Source organism: Atractosteus spatula, chromosome 8, assembly GCF_055471065.1.
Source record: "Atractosteus spatula isolate fAtrSpa1 chromosome 8, fAtrSpa1.hap1, whole genome shotgun sequence".
In the NCBI taxonomy this organism is placed as follows: domain Eukaryota; kingdom Metazoa; phylum Chordata; class Actinopteri; order Semionotiformes; family Lepisosteidae; genus Atractosteus; species Atractosteus spatula.
In genome coordinates, this window is record NC_142713.1 from 1,770,109 (window position 1) to 1,789,390 (window position 19,282).

Below are 19,282 nucleotides of genomic sequence, written 5' to 3' on the forward strand. Positions count from 1 at the left end.
ACGATGCAAACTCCCTGTTTTCCCGCAAATCGAGGATCTCTGGTGATCTTTTCCCGATCTTTGAGAGCGGATTTTGGCAGAGGAGAGTGGAGTTCTGCGCACTGCCCTCCCTCCTCCTCCTTTAACTCCTCCTCCCAGTGTCTTGGTCACTTCCTGTGTTGCCTTTGAGGACACCAGGGGTCCTCCTACAGTGTGTCCATCATCTGACTTGGCGGCCTGCTCCCAGCAGGCGTCTGGGAAAACTGGTGTCCTGTCCAAGGTTTACCTCGCCTTGTGCCTGTTGCTTGCTAGGATAGACTCCAGCTCCCCAGCCATCCTGTACTGGATAAAGTCATTGGAAAACAGATGGATGCAGACACCCCAGATTCCCGCTCCTGGGGGTAATATGATGCTGGATGATCACCTTAGTCAGAAACTGCCCCCCCCTCCCCCCCCACCTCTCCCTTCACGTCCCGGGCAAGAGAGCTGGGCAGGGTGGAGGGAATGTTCCTGCATCCCTTTAAATCGGAGGGCTCAGTTCGTGCAGATGGATGGGTGAGGTTTGATTGCCTCTTGCCCTCCTCCCTCTCCACGTCCCTTTCCTTCCCCGCAGCCCTCCCTCTGCGGCGAGAGGAGCCACACCGTGCTGATTAAGGACTGACCTTGGACTTGGAGACGCATACCGACGGCACGCTGAGGTCTCCCTGCCTGCCTCTCCGGTACCCCCCCCCCATCTCCCTGTCCGTCTCTCCGTCTCTCGCTCTCCATCTCCGGCTTTCCAGTGTTTTTCTTTAGGGAGCAAAATAATCGACAAAAGCAGATGACTTATTCATTCCCAAACAACACAAAGACATTGAATTCCAGAGTGAATATTCAGTGTGTTTAAAATTATTCTACTGTACGTTTACTACAGCCTACAGTTTCTTATTATAGAGCTCCTATACTGTACTGGGACTGTAGCTCCTACTGTAACAGACTGTCCTACTGCACTGGGACAGCTCCTATTGTAACAGGACTGTCCTACTGTACTGGGACTGTAGCTCCTACTGTAACAGACTGTCCTACTGTACTGGGACTGTAGCTCCTATTGTAACACACTGTTTTACTGTACTGGGACTGTAGCTCCTATTGTAACAGACTGTTCTACTGCACTGGGACCTTAGCTCCTACTGTAACAGACTGTTCTCCTGTACTGGGACTGTAGCTCCTATTGTAACAGGACTGTTCTACTGTACTGGGACTGTAGCTCCTATTGTAACAGGACTGTTCTACTGTACTGGGACTGTAGCTACTATTGTAACAGACTGTTCTACTGTACTGGGACTGTAGCTCCTATTGTAACAGGACTGTCCTACTGTACTGGGACTGTAGCTCCTACTGTAACAGACTGTTCTACTGCACTGGGACTGTAGCTCCTATTGTAACAGACTGTTCTACTGTACTGGAACTGTAGCCTCTATTGTAACAGGATTGTCCTACTGTACTGGGACTGTAGCTCCTATTGTAACAGACTGTTCTACTGTACTGGGACTGTAGCTCCTATTGTAACAGACTGTTCTACTGTACTGGGACTGTAGCTCCTATTGTAACAGACTGTTCTACTGCACTGGGACTGTAGCTCCTATTGTAACAGACTGTTCTACTGTACTGGGACTGTAGCTCCTATTGTAACAGACTGTTCTACTGCACTTGGACTGTAGCTCCTATTGTAACAGGACTGTTCTACTGTACTGGGACTGTAGCTCCTACTGTAACAGACTGTTCTCCTGTACTGGGACTGTAGCTCCTACTGTAACAGACTGTTCTACTGCACTGGGACTGTAGCTCCTATTGTAACAGGACTGTTCTACTGTACTGGGACTGTAGCTCCTACTGTAACAGACTGTTCTCCTGAACTGGGACTGTAGCTCCTACTGTAACAGGATAGATGAGTAGTGTAGATAAATAAACTGATAAAGAGATGGAGAGATAGTGAATTGCTATGAAGAGAAAGTTAATGAATGTTAGAAGGAGGCAAGAGAGAGGCAGGGAGGGACGAGCAGATTAATGGAGAAATAAATATTCAATCAAAGATCAGTGCAGGTGCATTAGCATTGTTCACACATCCCTCTCCCTCCCTCTCTCCCCTCCTCCTTCCTCTCTCTCCAGCGCTGCAGCGTTACCATGGTGACGGAGAAATCTGGGAATACTGCTGTCCTTCAGAGAGAATGAGAGAGAGAGAGGGGTTCATACAAACACACAGACTGGACACTCCAGTACATTAACACTGCACTGAGAGAGAGAGAGGGGTTCATACAGACACACTGACTGGACACTCCAGTACATTAACACTGCACTGAGAGAGAGAGGGGTTAATACAGACACACTGACTGGACACTCCAGTACATTAACACTGCACTGAGAGAGAGAGGGGTTAATACACACACACTGACTGGACACTCCAGTACATTAACACTGCACTGAGAGAGAGAGGGGTTAATACAGACACACTGACTGGACACTCCAGTACATTAACACTGCACTGAGAGAGAGAGGGGTTAATACAGACACACTGACTGGACACTCCAGTACATTAACACTGCACTGAGAGAGAGAGTGGTTAATACACACACACTGACTGGACACTCCAGTACATTAACACTGCACTGAGAGAGAGAGGGGTTAATACAGGCACACTGACTGGACACTCCAGTACATTAACACTGCACTGAGAGAGAGAGGGGTTAATACAGACACACTGACTGGACACTCCAGTACATTAACACTGCACTGAGAGAGAGAGGGGTTCATACAGACACACTGACTGGACACTCCAGTACATTAACACTGCACTGAGAGAGAGGGGTTAATACAGGCACACTGACTGGACACTCCAGTACATTAACACTGCACTGAGAGAGAGAGAGGGGTTCATACAGACACACTGACTGGACACTCCAGTACATTAACACTGCACCAAGAGAGGTATAGAAAACAATGTAAAGAGTCTGAAATTATAATATACCATAGTAATCAGATGGCTGTTTCATTTTTAAAGTTCTTGTCCATTTTCTCTCTCCATTCTGCAGTGTTTCCTGGTGTTTCCATGACAACCTGCTGCCTAAAATAGCCCCCCTCTCTCTCCCTCCCAAGCTTTCTCTCCATCACTCTTCCTCTCCTCTTCCCTTCAGCCCCCCCTCCTCTCTCCCCCCCCCCACCTTCCTCCCCTCCTCTCCCTCGCTGTAACGATTCGGCTTTAAATCTTTTATTGTCTGATTGGCCACTTGCGTTGCCATGGAGACGTCTGGAAACCATGGTAACTGTTTGAACAGAGCCACACGTGTCCTTCCCTCTGCCCCCTCCCAGTGCCTGCCAACCCCCCCTCTCTCCATCTGCCCCCCTCCCTGTGCCTGCCCCTCTCTCCATCTGCCCCCCTCCTGCCGCTCCCCTGGCCTCCTCTTGCCTCTTTTTCCTCCTCTCTCTCTCTCCCTCCTCTACCCCTCCCTCCTCCTGTCTCTCCTCCGTCCCCTCCCCTCTCTCTCCCTCTCTCCCTCTCCTCCTGTTTCCTTCCTCTCTCTCCCTCCTCTCCCCCTCTCCCCCTCTGCTCCCTCCTCTCTCCCCCTCTCCTCCCCTCTCCCCCTCTCTCCCTCCTCTACCCCTCCCTCCTCCTCTCCTCCATCCCCTCTTCTCTCTCTCCCTCCCTTACCCCTCTCTCCTCCTGTCTCTCTACCCCTCTGCTCCCTCCTCTCCCTCTCTCCCCTTCCTCTACCACTCTGTCCCTCTTTTTCCCTCCCCTCTCCCCCTCTCCCTCTCCTCCTCTCTCCCTCCTCTCCCCTTCCTCACATTCAAATACTAAGAGCTTTGCTGGCATAAGGACATTATTATTATTATTATTATTAATAATAATACAGTGGATCACCCACTTGATTTTCCTCTGCCAGCAGGATCAGACCTTTGCCTGGTTCTGGCCAGAGTGGGGATTCTGGGATTCGGTTGAAAGTTTTAGGAAAATGTGTTTGCTTTCCTCTTCCCTCTGACTCCTGTATACAATCCCTTCCTTTCTTCCCTGTTTTCTCTCTCCTTTCTCTTCACTCCTCTTCTACTCTCTCCCTCTCTTCCTCATCCTTAACCCCTCCTCCTCCCCAGCTACAAACCAGATCGTATTTTGCGATGATTTCATTTGTGGTGACAGTGTTTTGAAAAGAATCTGTAATCTCTCTCTCAGCTGTAATGAGCAGTTTCAGTATCCTTACAAGCAGCTGCCTTGTCAACAACACCTACATCAGAGAGACAGAGAGAGAGAGGGGTTAATATGGACATACTAACTGGACACTCCAGTACATTAACACTGCACTGAGAGAGAGAGAGGGGTTAATACAGACACACTGACTGGACAGTCCAGTACATTAACACTGCACTGAGACAGAGAGGGGTTAATACACACACACTGACTGGACACTCCAGTACATTAACACTGCACTGAGAGAGAGGGGGGTTAATACAGACACCCTGACTGGACACTCCAGTACATGAACACTGCACTGAGAGAGAGAGGGGTTAATACAGACACACTGACTGGACACTCCAGTACATTAACACTGCACTGAGAGAGAGAGGGGTTTATACAGACACACTGACTGGACGCTCCAGTACATTAACACTGCACTGAGAGAGAGAGAGGGGTTAATACAGATACACTGACTGGACACTCCAGTACATTAGCACTACACTGATAGAGAGAGGGATGTGTGTTCTGATCATGAAACACTAACGTGCTGATGAGTGTAATTACACCTGTACGATGGACAACAGCTCCCCCACAGTCTCTCCAGGTTGACAATGTAACTGCAGGTTGCAGTTCAGAGAAGCTCTGAGCACTGTCCTAGTGACCACACAGCCCGCTATACTGATCAACAGTTATCTGTAAGGTCTACTATTGTCTCAAGTGAAAATCCAGAGAAATTCGAATATTTTAAAACAGATTAAAGAATAATTATTGTACTTTCTTCATGTTTGTCAACAGTAAAGTGGTGTATAAAAACAATTTATATTGTGTTAAGTTATACTTCAGTAACATTAATACCAGTCCTACAGTAAGATTGATATCCAACAGCACTCACAGCATAATGGGAGATAAAATATATCACTTTCTGCTGCATTGTAGTAGTTTTTTATGTATAATATTGTCATGCTCTGATGCAGTATATTGCAGTATAATATAATAATACTCTACGCTGGTACTATAATCATGTGTGAAAGTGCAGTTCTTACTGATAGGTGATTTTGTATCATACTTTGTAATGTAATTATACTGTACTTCAGTATACTAATGTGAGAGCAGTGATTTCTGGTCGGTGATACAGTGTATTACACTTCACTGTAATTATACTGCACTATGATATTGCCGTACTGTGAGATGTGTTGGGAGTTCCTAACTGGTGATACTGTGTACTACACTGCACTATAATACTGTAATATAACACTATGACTGCACAGTGATTTCTAGTGGCTCGTGATGTGTAATATGGTATAGTGTAATAATAGTGCACTGTAACAGTGGACTGCTACAGGGATTTCTAATGGGTGATGCTGTATACTACACTGGATTATAACAATATTATTAACACAGAGACCGCAAAGTGATTTCTAATGGGTGGGAATGTATGATACTCTGTAGTGTGATATTGTACTACAACACAAGGACATTACACCTACAGCTGGGATCTATAGAAAGTATACAGGATAGATAATTCACTGGCCTGCCAGTCTCATCAAAACCTCAGACAAGACAGGATGTCCTTTTGCTATGCAGGAGTGCAAATCCATACAATTTAAAATCTCTATTATATGGTGTACAAATACACTGACTTTGATGAGTGTTTGATTGATTGGTCAATTGGTCAATTAATTGACACCAGAGCCCAGCCATTTTCACAAAACTGCTATGGTTTTCTTAGTTATGAACTGGGATTATAATCAGACTCCACTGACATGACAGAGCAGTCTGAGACTCTCCAGGCTGGACTGGGCTGACTGGACTGGGAGCTGGATTAGTTCTGAACTGGGATTATAATCAGACTCCACTGACACTGACAGAGCAGTCTGAGGCTCTCCAGGCTGGACTGGACTGACTGGACTGGGAGCTGGATTAGTTCTGAACTGGGATTATAATCAGACTCACACCGACACTGACAGAGCAGTCTGAGACTCTCCAGGCTGGACTGGACTGACTGGACTGGGAGCTGGATTAGTTCTGAACTGGGATTATAATCAGACTCACACTGACACTGACAGAGCAGTCTGAGACTCTCCAAGCTGGACTGGACTGGCTGGACTGGGAGCTGGATTAGTCTATGACTGAGATGATAATCTGACTGCCACTGACACTGCTGTTGTGTGTAATATACAGGAGCAGATTGGGACAGGTCATTTCTCTCTCACAGGGCATCCGGGCAAGAGCGCTCGCACAGAGCCTGAAAGGCCGGTCTGAGACACCCGAGTCACACCCGCTCCCTCGCCCAGACGGAACCTCACTTCCAGAGGCGATCTGGCTTCCCTCCCCCCATATGTTTTCACACGTTTTGTTGGGGTTTTTTTTAATCTTGTTTTATCCTGTTATTCCCTGGGAGGTAATTTTCCCGTCCAAATAACTACCTGCCTCCAGAGCCCTCGAAACGCAAAATATAATTTCCGACCCGAGAAGACTTTTTTTTTTTCCGCCTCTTCCGCGGGGGGCTCGCTGATTGGCGCGGGAGCGAGATGGCGGACCCGTCAAGGGCGGGACGGGCGGGACCTTTATAGACCCGGGCGGAGGGCGGACGGCCGGAGCAGAACCGGGGTCCGAGCGCTCTCGCCTGCATCCTCCGGCCTCCCGCGCGTGGAATGAAGCCCGGGCTCCCCCGCCACGGGTGTCGGCATTCATTTTAGCCCCGCATGCGGACGAGTCGAGCTGTGGACCGGAGACACGAAACAGAAGAAACAAGTCCACTCGGACCCGGCCCGTTCGGTAAGCGTGATGTCCGCCTGACCCGGGCGCTCTGAGCAGCTGGGAGCCGGTCCGGCTTCTGGTCCCCGGGCCGAAAGTTTCGCCTTTCCGCCTTGAAGAGACGCGAGCGACCCGTTTCCCTCGCCTGGTCCGGGTTCGGAGCTCGGTTCGGCGGGCCGGGGCTGAGGGGCAGGTGAGAGTCCCTCTGCTTGACTGTTCGAGTTGATCGGTTTATTGGTTGATCGTTGGTATGTTGGCCGAGGCGCAACATATAATTCTGCTGTGTAGATGAGTAAGATTCTGTGCTGTACTGTGTGTGAGTCTGTACTGTGCGTCTGTACTGTGTGTGTCTGAGCTGTACTCTGTGAGTCTGAAGTGTACTGTGTGTGAGTATGTACAGTGTGTCTGTACTGTACTGTGTGTTAATCTGTACTGTACTGTGAGTCTGTACTGTACTGTGCGAAGTGTAAGTCTATACTGTGAGTATGTACTGTGTGTGTCTGTACTGTGTGTGTGAGCTGTGAGTCTGTACTGTGTGTGTCTGAGCTGTACTGTGTGTGTGAGCTGTGAGTCTGTACTATCTGTGAGTATGTACAGTGTGTCTGTGCTGTCCTGTGTGAGTCTGTGCTCCATTGTATGTGTGAGCTGTGTGTGCTGTGAGTCTATACTGTGAGTGTGCTGTACTGTGTCTGTACTGTACTGTGTGTGTGTACTGTGTGTGTCTGAGCTGTACTGTATGTGTGAGCTGTCTGTGCTGTGAGTCTATACTGTGAATCTGTACTTGTCTATACTATACTATGTGAGTCTGTACTGTGCTGTGAGTCTGTGCTGTATTCTGTGTCTGTACTTGTGTCTATACTGTACTGTGTGAGTCTGAGCTGTCCTGTGTGTCTGTACTGTACTGTGTGAGTCTGAGCTGTCCTGTGTGGCTGTACTGTACTGTGTGAGTCTGTACTGTGCTATGAGTCTATACTATGTGAGTCTATGCTGTACTCTGTATCTGTACTTGTATCTATACTGTGCTGTGTGAGTCTGAGCTGTACTGAGTCTGTACCATGTGAGTGTGAGGTGTACTGTATTTTCTCAGTATTGGATTAAATATCTAAAGTATAAAAGAGAAGTCAGGCTGTGTTGCCAGTCCTGTTGTTCTCTTCTCTGTCTCCTGCTCTCCCAGGTTTCAGCATCATGGGGCTCTTCCGAGACCGAGAGACACACAGAATGTTTGGGCAACTCTTCCTCATCCTCTTCCTCATCCTCACGCTGGGCTGTCAGTCCTCCCAGACAAGAATTTTGAAATTTGTCGTAGCTGTGAGTGTTTTCACAATCCACTGCAGGGCAGTCACACGCAGTCACACACACACACACACACACACACACACACACACACACACACACACCAGCCCACCTGTGAGCCAATCATCTTTTAACACATCATCGGGAAGGGCCGCCCCCTACCGGCAGGGGGCGTGTCTTCAGTGATCGCACTGAGAGCCTGCAAGCCTCTGGGAGTCCACAGGGGGGCGCTGTGCTGCCAAGAACCTGTCTAATCTCACCTGCTTTCAGCTAGTGACGGGACCAGGGCTCGAACCCGCGCTCATAGAGCTCAGCTCCCGGCTGGGAGTCTCACGCTGCAGGAATACTGTTTGCCACTCTGTGTGTCTGTACTAGACTGTACTGTGGGACAGTCACTCTGTGTGTCTGTACTGTACTGTGGGACAGTCACTCTGCGTGTCTGTACTGTACTGTGGGACAGTCACTCTGTGTGTCTGTACTAGACTGTACTGTGGGACAGTCACTCTGCGTGTCTGTACTGTACTGTGGGACAGTCACTCTGCGTGTCTGTGCTAGACTGTACTGCGGGACAGTCACTCTGTGTGTCTGTACTGTACTGTGGGACAGTCACTCTGTGTGTCTGTACTGTACTGTACTGTGGGACAGTCACTCTGCGTGTCTGTACTGTACTGTGGGACAGTCACTCTGTGTGTCTGTACTGTTCTGTGGGACAGTCACTCTGTGTGTCTGTACTGTACTGTTCTGTGGGACAGTCACTCTGTGTGTCTGTACTACACTGTGGGACAGTCACTCTGTGTGTCTGTACTGTACTGTAGGTGTTTCGCCATGGTGATCGTTCTCCAATTGAATCGTACCCTACGGACCCTCACAGAGACACAGCCTGGCCACAGGGGTATGGACAGCTGACTGAGGTACTGCCGGTACAAATGTCTATGTGACTGACTTGTCTGTGCTGTTAATATGAATGTGCGTTAATTTTCTCCATCGTGATCGCTGCAGTGTCAAAGTATCAGTCTCATTTTCTAAGTAACAAAATAGACAGTACACACATTGGGGAAACTACATCTCCCAGCATGCCACACAGGAGACAGTGGCAAAGAAGGTGGTTCTGGGAGCTGTAGTCTCTGGGGACATACCAGCTCAGTGTTGACCTCTCTGTGTGTGCGTGCAGCTGGGGATGAGGCAGCAGTATGAGCTGGGAAGATTCTTAAAGAAACGGTACGCACATTTTCTGAGTGAAGACTACAACAGCAAAGAGGTGAGTGAGAATCGGCTACTGCCCTCCTTATCGTACTTCAGCAGAAAACCTCTCTGTTTGCAATGACTTCGTTTTCTGCTGCGCTTTGAGTTCTGAGCTGTGTTCGTGTGGCACACTCTATTTCAATGAGTAGTACAGTTTTTTTTGCATAGAGAGGCACTGTTACTTTTCCACGTGCGGTGCATTTGTTGAGCACCGAGAGACAGAGGTGGTTAGACGCCTCTCGCACTGGGTGTCTGCGCTGTAATTACAAAGCTCAAACTCTCCTCACTCCTCCCTCCTCCCTCCTCCTCGTTTACCTAGTAATTATAACTCTAATTACATCTCACCTTCTGCTCAATCTCTCTCCCTGCCCTCTGTCTATAACCCTGTCTCACCCTCTCTCTATAACCCTGTCTCCTTCCCTCTGTAACCTGTCTCCTGTCTCCTGTCTCCCTCTCTCTCTCTATAACCCTGTCTCCTTCCCTCTGTAACCTGTCTCCTTCTCTCTCTATATAACCCTGTCTCCTTCTCTCTGTAACCTGTCTCTGTCTCTCTCTCTATAACCCTGTCTCCCTCTCTCTATATATAACCCTCTCTCCTTCTCTCTCTCTATAACCCTGTCTCCCTCTCTCTATATATAACCCTCTCTCCTTCTCTCTCTCTATAACCCTGTCCCCTTCACCCTGACTCAGCCTATATCTAATCACACAGTAACTCTTCAGCACTAGGCTGTGTAATTACACTTGAACACTAACAAACTAGCTAATGAGCCCAAGACAAAGAGCTGGAGCCAGGCAGGCAGTGTGTCTGCATGAACCCCTCTCTCTCAGATCTACGTCCGCAGTACAGACTACGACAGGACCCTGATGAGTGTGCAGGCCAACCTCGCTGGCCTCTTCCCCCCCAAACACCCTCCGCCGATCACAGAGGAGTTACTGTGGCAGCCCATTCCAGTTCACAGTGTCCCCAGATCCATGGACAGGGTAGGACTCAGTGTGTATCACTCCTTCAATACCCCTCTGGAGTGTCCAGTCAGTGTGTCTGTATTAACCCCTCTCTCTCTCAGTGCAGTGTTAATGTACTGGAGTGTCCAGTCAGTGTGTCTGTATTAACCCCTCTCTCTCTCAGTGCAGTGTTAATGTACTGGAGTGTCCAGTCAGTGTGTCTGTATTAACCCCTCTCTCTCTCTCAGTGCAGTGTTAATGTACTGGAGTGTCCAGTCAGTGTGTCTGTATTAACCCCTCTCTCTCTCTCAGTGCAGTGTTAATGTACTGGAGTGTCCAGTCAGTGTGTGTGTATTAACCCCTCTCTCTCTCAGTGCAGTGTTGATGTACTGTAGTGTCCAGTCAGTGTGTCTGTATTAACCCCTCTCTCTCTCAGTGCAGTGTTGATGTACTGGAGTGTCCAGTCAGTGTGTCTGTATGAACCCCTCTCTCTCTCAGTGCAGTGTTCATGTACTGGAGTGTCCAGTCAGTGTGTCTGTATGAACCCCTCTCTCTCTCAGTGTAGTGTTAATGTACTGGAGTGTCCAGTCAGTGTGTCTGTATTAACCCCTCTCTCTCAGTGCAGTGTTAATGTACTGGAGTGTCCAGTCAGTGTGTGTGTATTAACCCCTCTCTCTCAGTTATTGAAGACTCCCAGTAAGCATTGTCCTCGGTTCAGAGAGCTGATGGCGGAGACGTTTCGCAATGAAGAGTACCAGAGCATCCTGAAGACCTACAAGGTCAGACAAACACCTGTGTTCATGTCCATGTCTTCAACCTGTGTAGTATCTGTAGTATATACTGCAGTATCTCCTCTCACACTTCTCTGCATGGGCTGGACCCCAGAGAGGACAGGCTCAGTGACCACAGCCTGGACACAGGCAGACCTGGTTGTCCAGAGAGGACAGGCTCAGTGGCCACAGCCTGGACACACACACTGGACACAGGCAGACCTGGCTGTCCAGAGAAGACAGGCTCAGTGGCCACAGCCTGGACACACACACTGGACACAGGCAGACCTGGCTGTCCAGAGAGGACAGGCTCAGTGGCCACAGCCTGGACACACACACTGGACACAGGCAGACCTGGCTGTCCAGAGAGGACAGGCTCAGTGGCCACAGCCTGGACACACACACTGGACACAGGCAGACCTGGCTGTCCAGAGAGGACAGGCTCAGTGGCCACAGCCTGGACACACACACTGGACACAGGCAGACCTGGCTGCCCAAAAAGAGATGCCATTTCAGCCGCAGTGCCTGAACTAGTGCAGTTCCAGCGGTAAAGATCCCTGCTCACAGAACATCAATCAGGGGGCGTCTCTTGATCGAAACGGGACGCCCCTCTTTTTTACCCGCCGGATCCCCTCACAGGACGCCCACTTCACCCGTCTTTCTGTCTCAGCAGAGTGAAACTCTTGATTACTCAGCGGGCGCGTCCGGTAGGCGCCTGGTTTTACGCAGCCAGCCGATTTGAAGGGCAGTGGCGCCCTCCCTCTGAGCCGTGTTCAAGAGCGGAACTGCAGCCTGTTGTTTCGTGATCTCTGTGCCCTGCCGCCTGGAGCTGACTGCCCCCCTGCCCTCTCTCTCTCTGTGTGTGTGTGTGTGTCTTTCAGGGGTTCATCCAGGACCTGGCAAACCACACAGGGTACCCTGTGGACAAGCTCGCTGTCAGGAAGGTGTGGAGAGTCTATGACACTCTCTTCTGTCAGGTACCGTTATTACCGGTAGCAGTTTCGGGGAACCCTGAGTAAGGTGGAGAGAGGGGTGCGATTCGAGCTGAGAGCTGTACTGGGGGGCGACGGGCCTGGTCGAGGGGAACCGGAGGTGGGGGGTGGGGGGAGGGGGTGAGCCAGGAATCTGCTGTAAGGGGCGAAGGAGGGGGTGGGGGGAGGGTGGGTTTGTGAAAATGGACCTCACAAGCAGGAAGAGGGATGTGGCAGTGTGGGAGATCAGGGCTTGACCTCTCCTGGAGTTGCCCTCTAACTCCATTGGTATCTGCATCATCAGTGAAAGGAATAATTAGTGAGCTCACTGTCGTACTAGTGTAAGAGTAGTGAAAGAATGGTGCTATTTATTATAGAGTTTAAACCTCAGGAATAGTGTTCACTGTCGTAATAGTGCAAGAGTAGTGGTGTTTGTTAGTGAGTTATCCTCAGGAACAGTGCTCACTGTACTAATAGTGAAAGAATGGTGGTATTTATTATAGAGTTTTAACCTCAGGAATAGTGTTCACTGTAGTAATAGTGAAAGAATAGTGGTGATGGTTAGTGAGTTTAAACCTCATGAACAGTGTTCACTGTACACATAGTGAAAGAATGGTGCTATTTATTGTAGAGTTTAAACCTCAGGAATAGTGTTCACTGTTGTAATAGTGAATGAATAGTAGTGATGGTTAGTGAGTTTTAACCTCAGGAACAGTGTTCACTGTAGTAATAGTGCAAGAGCAGTGGTGTTTGTTAGTGGGTTTTAACCTCAGGGAACAGTGCTCACTGTCGTAATAGCGAAGGAATGGTGGTGTTAGTGAGTTTTATCCTAACGAACAGTGTTCACTGTAGTAATAGTGAAAGAATGGTGGTGTTTATTATAGAGTTTTAACCTCAGGAACAGTGTTCACTGTAGTAATAGTGAAAGAATGGTGGTGTAGTGAGTTTTATCCTAATGAACAGTGTTCACTGTAGTAATAGTGAAAGAATGGTGGTGTTAGTGAGTTTTAACCTAAGGAACAGTGCTCACTGTAGTAATAGTGCAAGAATAATAGGGTTTGTTAGTGAGTTTTAACCTCAGGAATAGTGTTCACTGTCATAATAGTGAAAGAATAGTGGTGATGGTTAGTGAGTTTTAACCTCAGGAACAGTGCTCACTGTACTAATAGTGAAAGAATGGTGGTATTTATTACAGAGTTTTAACCTCAGGAATAGTGTTCACTGTCGTAATAGTACAACAGTAGTGGTGTTTGTTAGTGAGTTTTAACCTCAGTAATAGTGCTCACTGTAGCAGAGGTAAAAGCAATTGTGTTTATCAGTCTGCAGTCTCAACTGAAGACTTTATAGCAGTGTCTGCAAGCTCACTAATGATGTTCACGGCAGCATCATCTTTGTGACTGTGAGCAGAAGATATAACTTAAGATCTCTGAAATATTAGTCCCACTCCCGCCATGCAGTTCCCCCGCTGAGCCTGGGCGTGGCCAGGGGGCGCTCTGTTCCTTCTCCAGCCGGTGTCCAGTCAGTAACACGCAGGGAAAGAGCCTCATGCTGGAATGAAAGCTCTTTCTTCAGGCCAGTGAGGGGGGTGTGTTGTCTCGCCTCACTGCGGTGCTGTTGTTTACTCCTTTCAGCCCAAGGGCAGTGCTTGTGTCCTCCGCAGGTCAGGTGAGTGTGGCCGTTCTTGATGATCAGCACTTACTGGGGTGCGGTTTGTCTCCGGTCTGATAGAGCAGTAGTTATTTAGGCAGTCTGTCTCCAGTCCTCTAGATACATTGTTTACTGGGGTGCAGTTTTTGTCTCCAGATTAATAGATCAGACATTACTGGGGTGTGGTTTGTCTCCAGTCTTACTGATTAGTAGATAATGGGGTGTTGTTTGTCTGTAGTCTCATTTATCAGTGGTTTTTGGGGTGTTTTTCGTCTCCAGTCTTATTGATCCGTAGTTATAGGGATACAGTTTGTCTGAAGTCTTATTGATCAGTCGTTATCGGGGTGCAGTTTGCCTCCAGTATTAGTGATCAGAAGTTATTTAGGGCATGATTTGTCTGCAATCTTATTGATCAGTAGTTATCGGAGTGCAGTTTGTCTGCAATCTTATTGATCAGTAGTTATCGGAGTGCAGTTTGTCTCTAGTCTTAGTGATCAGTCGCTATCTGGGGCACACCTGTCCTCCAGATCTCGGGGAAACGGTCTCTGGGGATGAAGTATCTCACAGGGCTGTGGTCTGACTGGGGTCTCTCTCACTCTCTCCCAGAGGACCCACAACCTCTCTCTGCCCGCCTGGGCGACCCAGGAAGTGATCCACACCCTGGAGCAGATCGCTTCCTTCGAGGTCATCTCCAGCGTGGTCAGTCACAAGAGGAAGGACAAGGCCCGTCTGGCGGGGGGTAATTCATCACCTCACTCGCTTAGTAACTCGCCCTTAATGGAGCTCTCTTTTTAATTAGTGTCAAGATGTGATTGGAAGACAGACTGGCCAGGGCTCGGTATCACTTCACACGAAATTAGAATGAACTACTATTAATTAGCACCAAAGGTAATAAATGATAGACTGGTTATTAGTCTCAATAAGAGCTAATTACTGCCTGGGCATTCCATGTATTAATTTTAGGAGGCCTCGATTTCTGAATTAGTGTCAGTGGATGCTGGGTGAGCCATCAAGTTATATATGATCATAATCAATGTGCTAATTATTAGTAATGTGCACATGAGGTGTGCTAATTGCTGTGCTAATTAGCATACTCGTTAGTGGTGGATTCTACCAAAGTATTGTGAGAGTCAATTAAGTCTTGACCGCTGTGTTAATTAGCTTGTTAGTCAATGTTTTGTTGTGTAAATGACTTGTGATTTGGTGTCTGGATTGTAGATGCATTCATAGTATTCTGTGTGATGATTGGAGATATTCGCAAATTATAATTAGTCTGTTAATTATGCCAATTAATAGACGCACACAAGTGTGTTGTGTTGTGAGGCCGTTAATGAGAATGTTAATTATTTTATTACAAGTGTGTCAACGAGAGCGTTAATTAAAGGGTGCCTGTCTTTACTATGTGTCTGTTAGCCACTGAGGCAGGTGTGATAAGTAATTAGTGGTCTGTTAAAGATTTTATTATTGTGAAAATGTGTTAATTAACAGATCCTTGTGACCGTGAAAATAAAAGTGTAAATTACTGTTGTGCTACTACTGTTAATTACAGATTAAATCACAGAGTGATTATGTTGGTGCAGGTAATTACAGGTGTGCTAATGTGTTATATTGATGATTGTCCCCTTACTGGTGTGTTAATGGATATTAATGAGAATGTTTATTGCAAATTAGTTCATTAATATGGTAAATTGGAGGCATATGTTAATTGCTGGTGAGTTAACGAGTGTTTTAATTGTTGGTGAATTAACGAGTGTGGTAACTGGAGGAATGCTAATGAGTGTGCTAATTGAAGGTGTCTAAATGGTGTGTGAATTTTCACTACTGTGTTAATGGCAGTGTGTTCCTCACAGGTGTGTGAATTTTCAGCGCTGCGTTAATGGCAGTGTGTTCCTCACAGGTGTGTGAATTTTCAGCGCTGCGTTAATGGCAGTGTGTTCCTCACAGGTGTGTGAATTTTCAGTGCAGCGTTAATGGCAGTGTGTTCCTCACAGGTGTGTGAATTTTCAGCGCAGCGTTAATGGCAGTGTGTTCCTCACAGGTGTGTGAATTTTCAGTGCAGAGTTAATGGCAGTGTGTTCCTCACAGGTGTGTGAATTTTCAGCGCTGTGTTAATGGCAGTGTGTTCCTCACAGGTGTGTGAATTTTCAGCGCTGTGTTAATGGCAGTGTGTTCCTCACAGGTGTGTGAATTTTCAGAGCTGCGTTAATGGCAGTGTGTTCCTCACAGGTGTGTGAATTTTCAGAGCTGCGTTAATGGCAGTGTGTTCCTCACAGGTGTGTGAATTTTCAGAGCTGTGTTAATGGCAGTGTGTTCCTCACAGGTGTGTGAATTTTCAGTGCTGCGTTAATGGCATTGTGTTCCTCACAGGTGTGTGTATTTTCACTACTGCGTTAATGGCAGTGTGTTCCTCACAGGTGTGTGAATTTTCAGCGCTGTGTTAATGGCAGTGTGTTCCTCACAGGTGTGTGAATTTTCAGCGCTGTGTTAATGGCAGTGTGCTAATGACAGGTGTTTAAATGTACATGAGTGTGTGAGGTTGCAGGACTGTGTTAATTTCAGGAGTGCTGGTGGATGCCATTCTGGGAAACTTCACTAGTGCAGTGAGGAGAGCCAGCCCCTTGAAACTCATCCTTTACTCCGCAGTGAGTCTAATACCATCATTATTAATTAAACCACTGACACCGACAAAGAATTGTATGATGCTCCATACTCACATTAATATTAATACTGTTAGAATTAAAATGGCTATAAATACCTCAGATTTGCTTAACCTCTCTCTCAGTGCAGTGTTAATGTACTGGAGTGTCCAGTCAGTGTGTCTGTATTAACCCCTCTCTCTCTCAGTGCAGTGTTAATGTACTGGAGTGTCCAGTCAGTGTGTGTATTAACCCCTCTCTCTCTCAGTGCAGTGTTAATGTACTGGAGTGTCCAGTCAGTGTGTGTGTATTAACCCCCCTCTCTCTCAGTGCAGTGTTAATGTACTGGAGTGTCCAGTCAGTGTGTGTGTGTATTAACCCCCCTCTCTCTCAGTGCAGTGTTAATGTACTGGAGTGTCCAGTCAGTGTGTGTGTATTAACCCCTCTCTCTCAGTGCAGTGTTAATGTACTGGAGTGTCCAGTCAGTGTGTCTGTATGAACCCCTCTCTCTCTCAGTGCAGTGTTAATGTACTGGAGTGTCCGGTCAGTGTGTGTGTATTAACCCCCCTCTCTCTCAGTGCAGTGTTAATGTACTGGAGTGTCCAGTCAGTGTGTGTGTATGAACCCCTCTCTCTCAGTGCAGTGTTAATGTACTGGAGTGTCCAGTCAGTGTGTGTGTATTAACCCCTCTCTCTCTCTCAGTGCAGTGTTAATGTACTGGAGTGTCCAGTCAGTGTGTGTGTATTAACCCCTCTCTCTCTCTCCAGCATGACTCCACTCTCATCACTCTCCAGGCAGCTCTTGATATCTACAGCGGACGGCTGCCTCCCTACGCTGCCTGTCAGCTCTTTGAGTTCTACCAGGAGAAGGACGGGTCAGTGAGCCTGCAGTTCATCAGGCCGGGTCTCTCTGTCTGTATTCATTGATGTATTTTAGAGTGCGGGAGCAAGGCAGGGTACACCCTGGACAGGACACCCACACACACACACTCACACCAGGGCCAGTCCATCACAGGACACACACACCCACACACACACTCACACCAGGGCCAGTCCATCACAGGACACACACACACACACACACACACACAGACAGACAGACAGACAGACAGACGCACACGGGCCATTTTTCCCAAAACCCACCAGCTTGTGTTTGGACGAAACTGGAGCACCCAGAGGAAACCCACTCAGACCCAGGGAGAACATGCAAACTCCACACAGACAGCACCCCAGCAACCGAACCCAGGACTCTCTCTCTCTCTCTCTGTGTTGCAGCTCGTACAGCCTGGGCCTGTTCTATCGGAACGACTCGGCCCAAGAGCCCCTGGCCACCCCCGTCCCGGGCTGCGGCACCCCCTGCGCCCTGACCCGGTTCAGCGAGCTGGTCGGCGACGTCATCGCGGAGGACTGGGAGGGGGAGTGCGGCCTGAGGGAAACGGCACCCCCCTCAGGTGAGCGGGCGCACTGCGGCTCGTGTCCGGTGCCGGGGGGCGGCGAGCTGAGCCCTGCCCTGGGCCTGCAAGGCGACCCGCGGCGCCGGTTTTGTAGTCTATATTCCTGGGCTGATGAGGGCGTCTCACACCTCTGTCAGAGCCGAGCAGCCGTGCTGCTGTGCAAAACCTCCGATTCCCAGCCCAGGACAGAGGAAGGGTCCAGGTCTGCGCAGCGCCGTGTTCTGTGACTCAGAACGAGGCCACACACCTCCAAGTGAGGCGAGGCGGCCCTGTGTCACTGCAGACAAGCAGGCTGGGGCATCCGGCTCTTCTAATCCAGCAGAGATAGGACGATAGGACAGAAATTGTCCGATTAAATTGATCCTCACTGCACTAGGAGTGACGACACCCATGATTAAAGTGTCACGAAGGGATTAGATCAGATCACTTTATTGTTCATATACAATCTCTTGCATTAGGAGTTTGTCTTTTCTCAGACCCCAGCTTGCTCTCCATGAGACACACAGACAGGGAGAGAAGCTGGGGGTCAGAGCGCAGGGTCAGACATTTATACGGCGCACCTGGAGCAGCTGGGGTGAAGGGCCTTGCTCAAGGGCCCATCGGAGTAGGATTCCTCGACTATCGACCATAGACAATTTCTTGCATGACGAATTTTGTCTTTTTGCAGACCCCCAGCTTGCTCTCCATGAAACACAGACAGGGAGAGAAGCTGGGGTCTGCAAAAAGACAAAGTCCTAATGCAAGAGATTGTCCATGGTCGATAAAGTGATCTGAGCTCTCTCTTCCACAGGTGTAGTGGTTGGTCTGGCTGTAGCTGTTGGCTTCCTGTCGGCAGTGCTGTTGGGCACCCTGGCCCTTCTCATCTACAGAAGAGGGAACTATTTCACTGTGCAGAAGTAGACGCTGGGGAGGAAGGCACATCACCCCCAGCTGCCCAGAGGTGGTGGTACTACAGCCACATGCTGGGGACCACAGATGGAGAACTTCAAACATGACTCTTTTTATATATTTAAGGTTTTATTTTGAGAATGGTGGCACCAGTGTTTTTATAAATGTTTTTTCCAAAAAGAAAATGGGATCTGGATTTTATGGCATAGAGCCATAACCATTTTTACCTATATGCAATTAATAAAAATCAGACTACATCTCCCACAGTGATCCTGGCTCAGGAGCAAAGCTTCTTGGTCTCTGTAGTTTTTTTTACTTGAACAGTGACGAACACTGATCGCTGTTTGTTTTTTTTTACTTTTTCCATACCTATTTATTTTGTTTCGTTTCATTGTAAAACTGTTCCTCATCTTCCACCCTGTAAGAATATCTCGGGATTTCCAGCACTGAGTGAACACTTGGTACTTGTGTACCTCCTGAACGGAGGTTATTTTTAA

At 48.2% G+C, this 19,282-nt stretch overlaps 1 protein-coding gene across 1 annotated transcript; it reads left to right on the forward strand.

The window, feature by feature from the left end:
* The first annotated feature begins 8,123 nt into the window (after window positions 1–8,123).
* Window positions 8,124–19,212, forward strand: LOC148829028 (testicular acid phosphatase homolog). Its single transcript, XM_088923314.1, has 11 exons — window positions 8,124–8,251; window positions 9,052–9,147; window positions 9,408–9,494; window positions 10,307–10,459; window positions 11,101–11,199; window positions 12,072–12,167; window positions 14,415–14,547; window positions 16,368–16,450; window positions 17,212–17,318; window positions 17,719–17,894; window positions 18,688–19,212. The coding sequence occupies exons 1-11, from the start codon at window positions 8,129–8,131 to the stop codon at window positions 18,795–18,797; spliced, it is 1,263 nt and encodes a 420-aa protein (XP_088779440.1). The 5' UTR covers window positions 8,124–8,128; the 3' UTR covers window positions 18,798–19,212.
* Window positions 19,213–19,282: the final 70 nt, after the last annotated feature.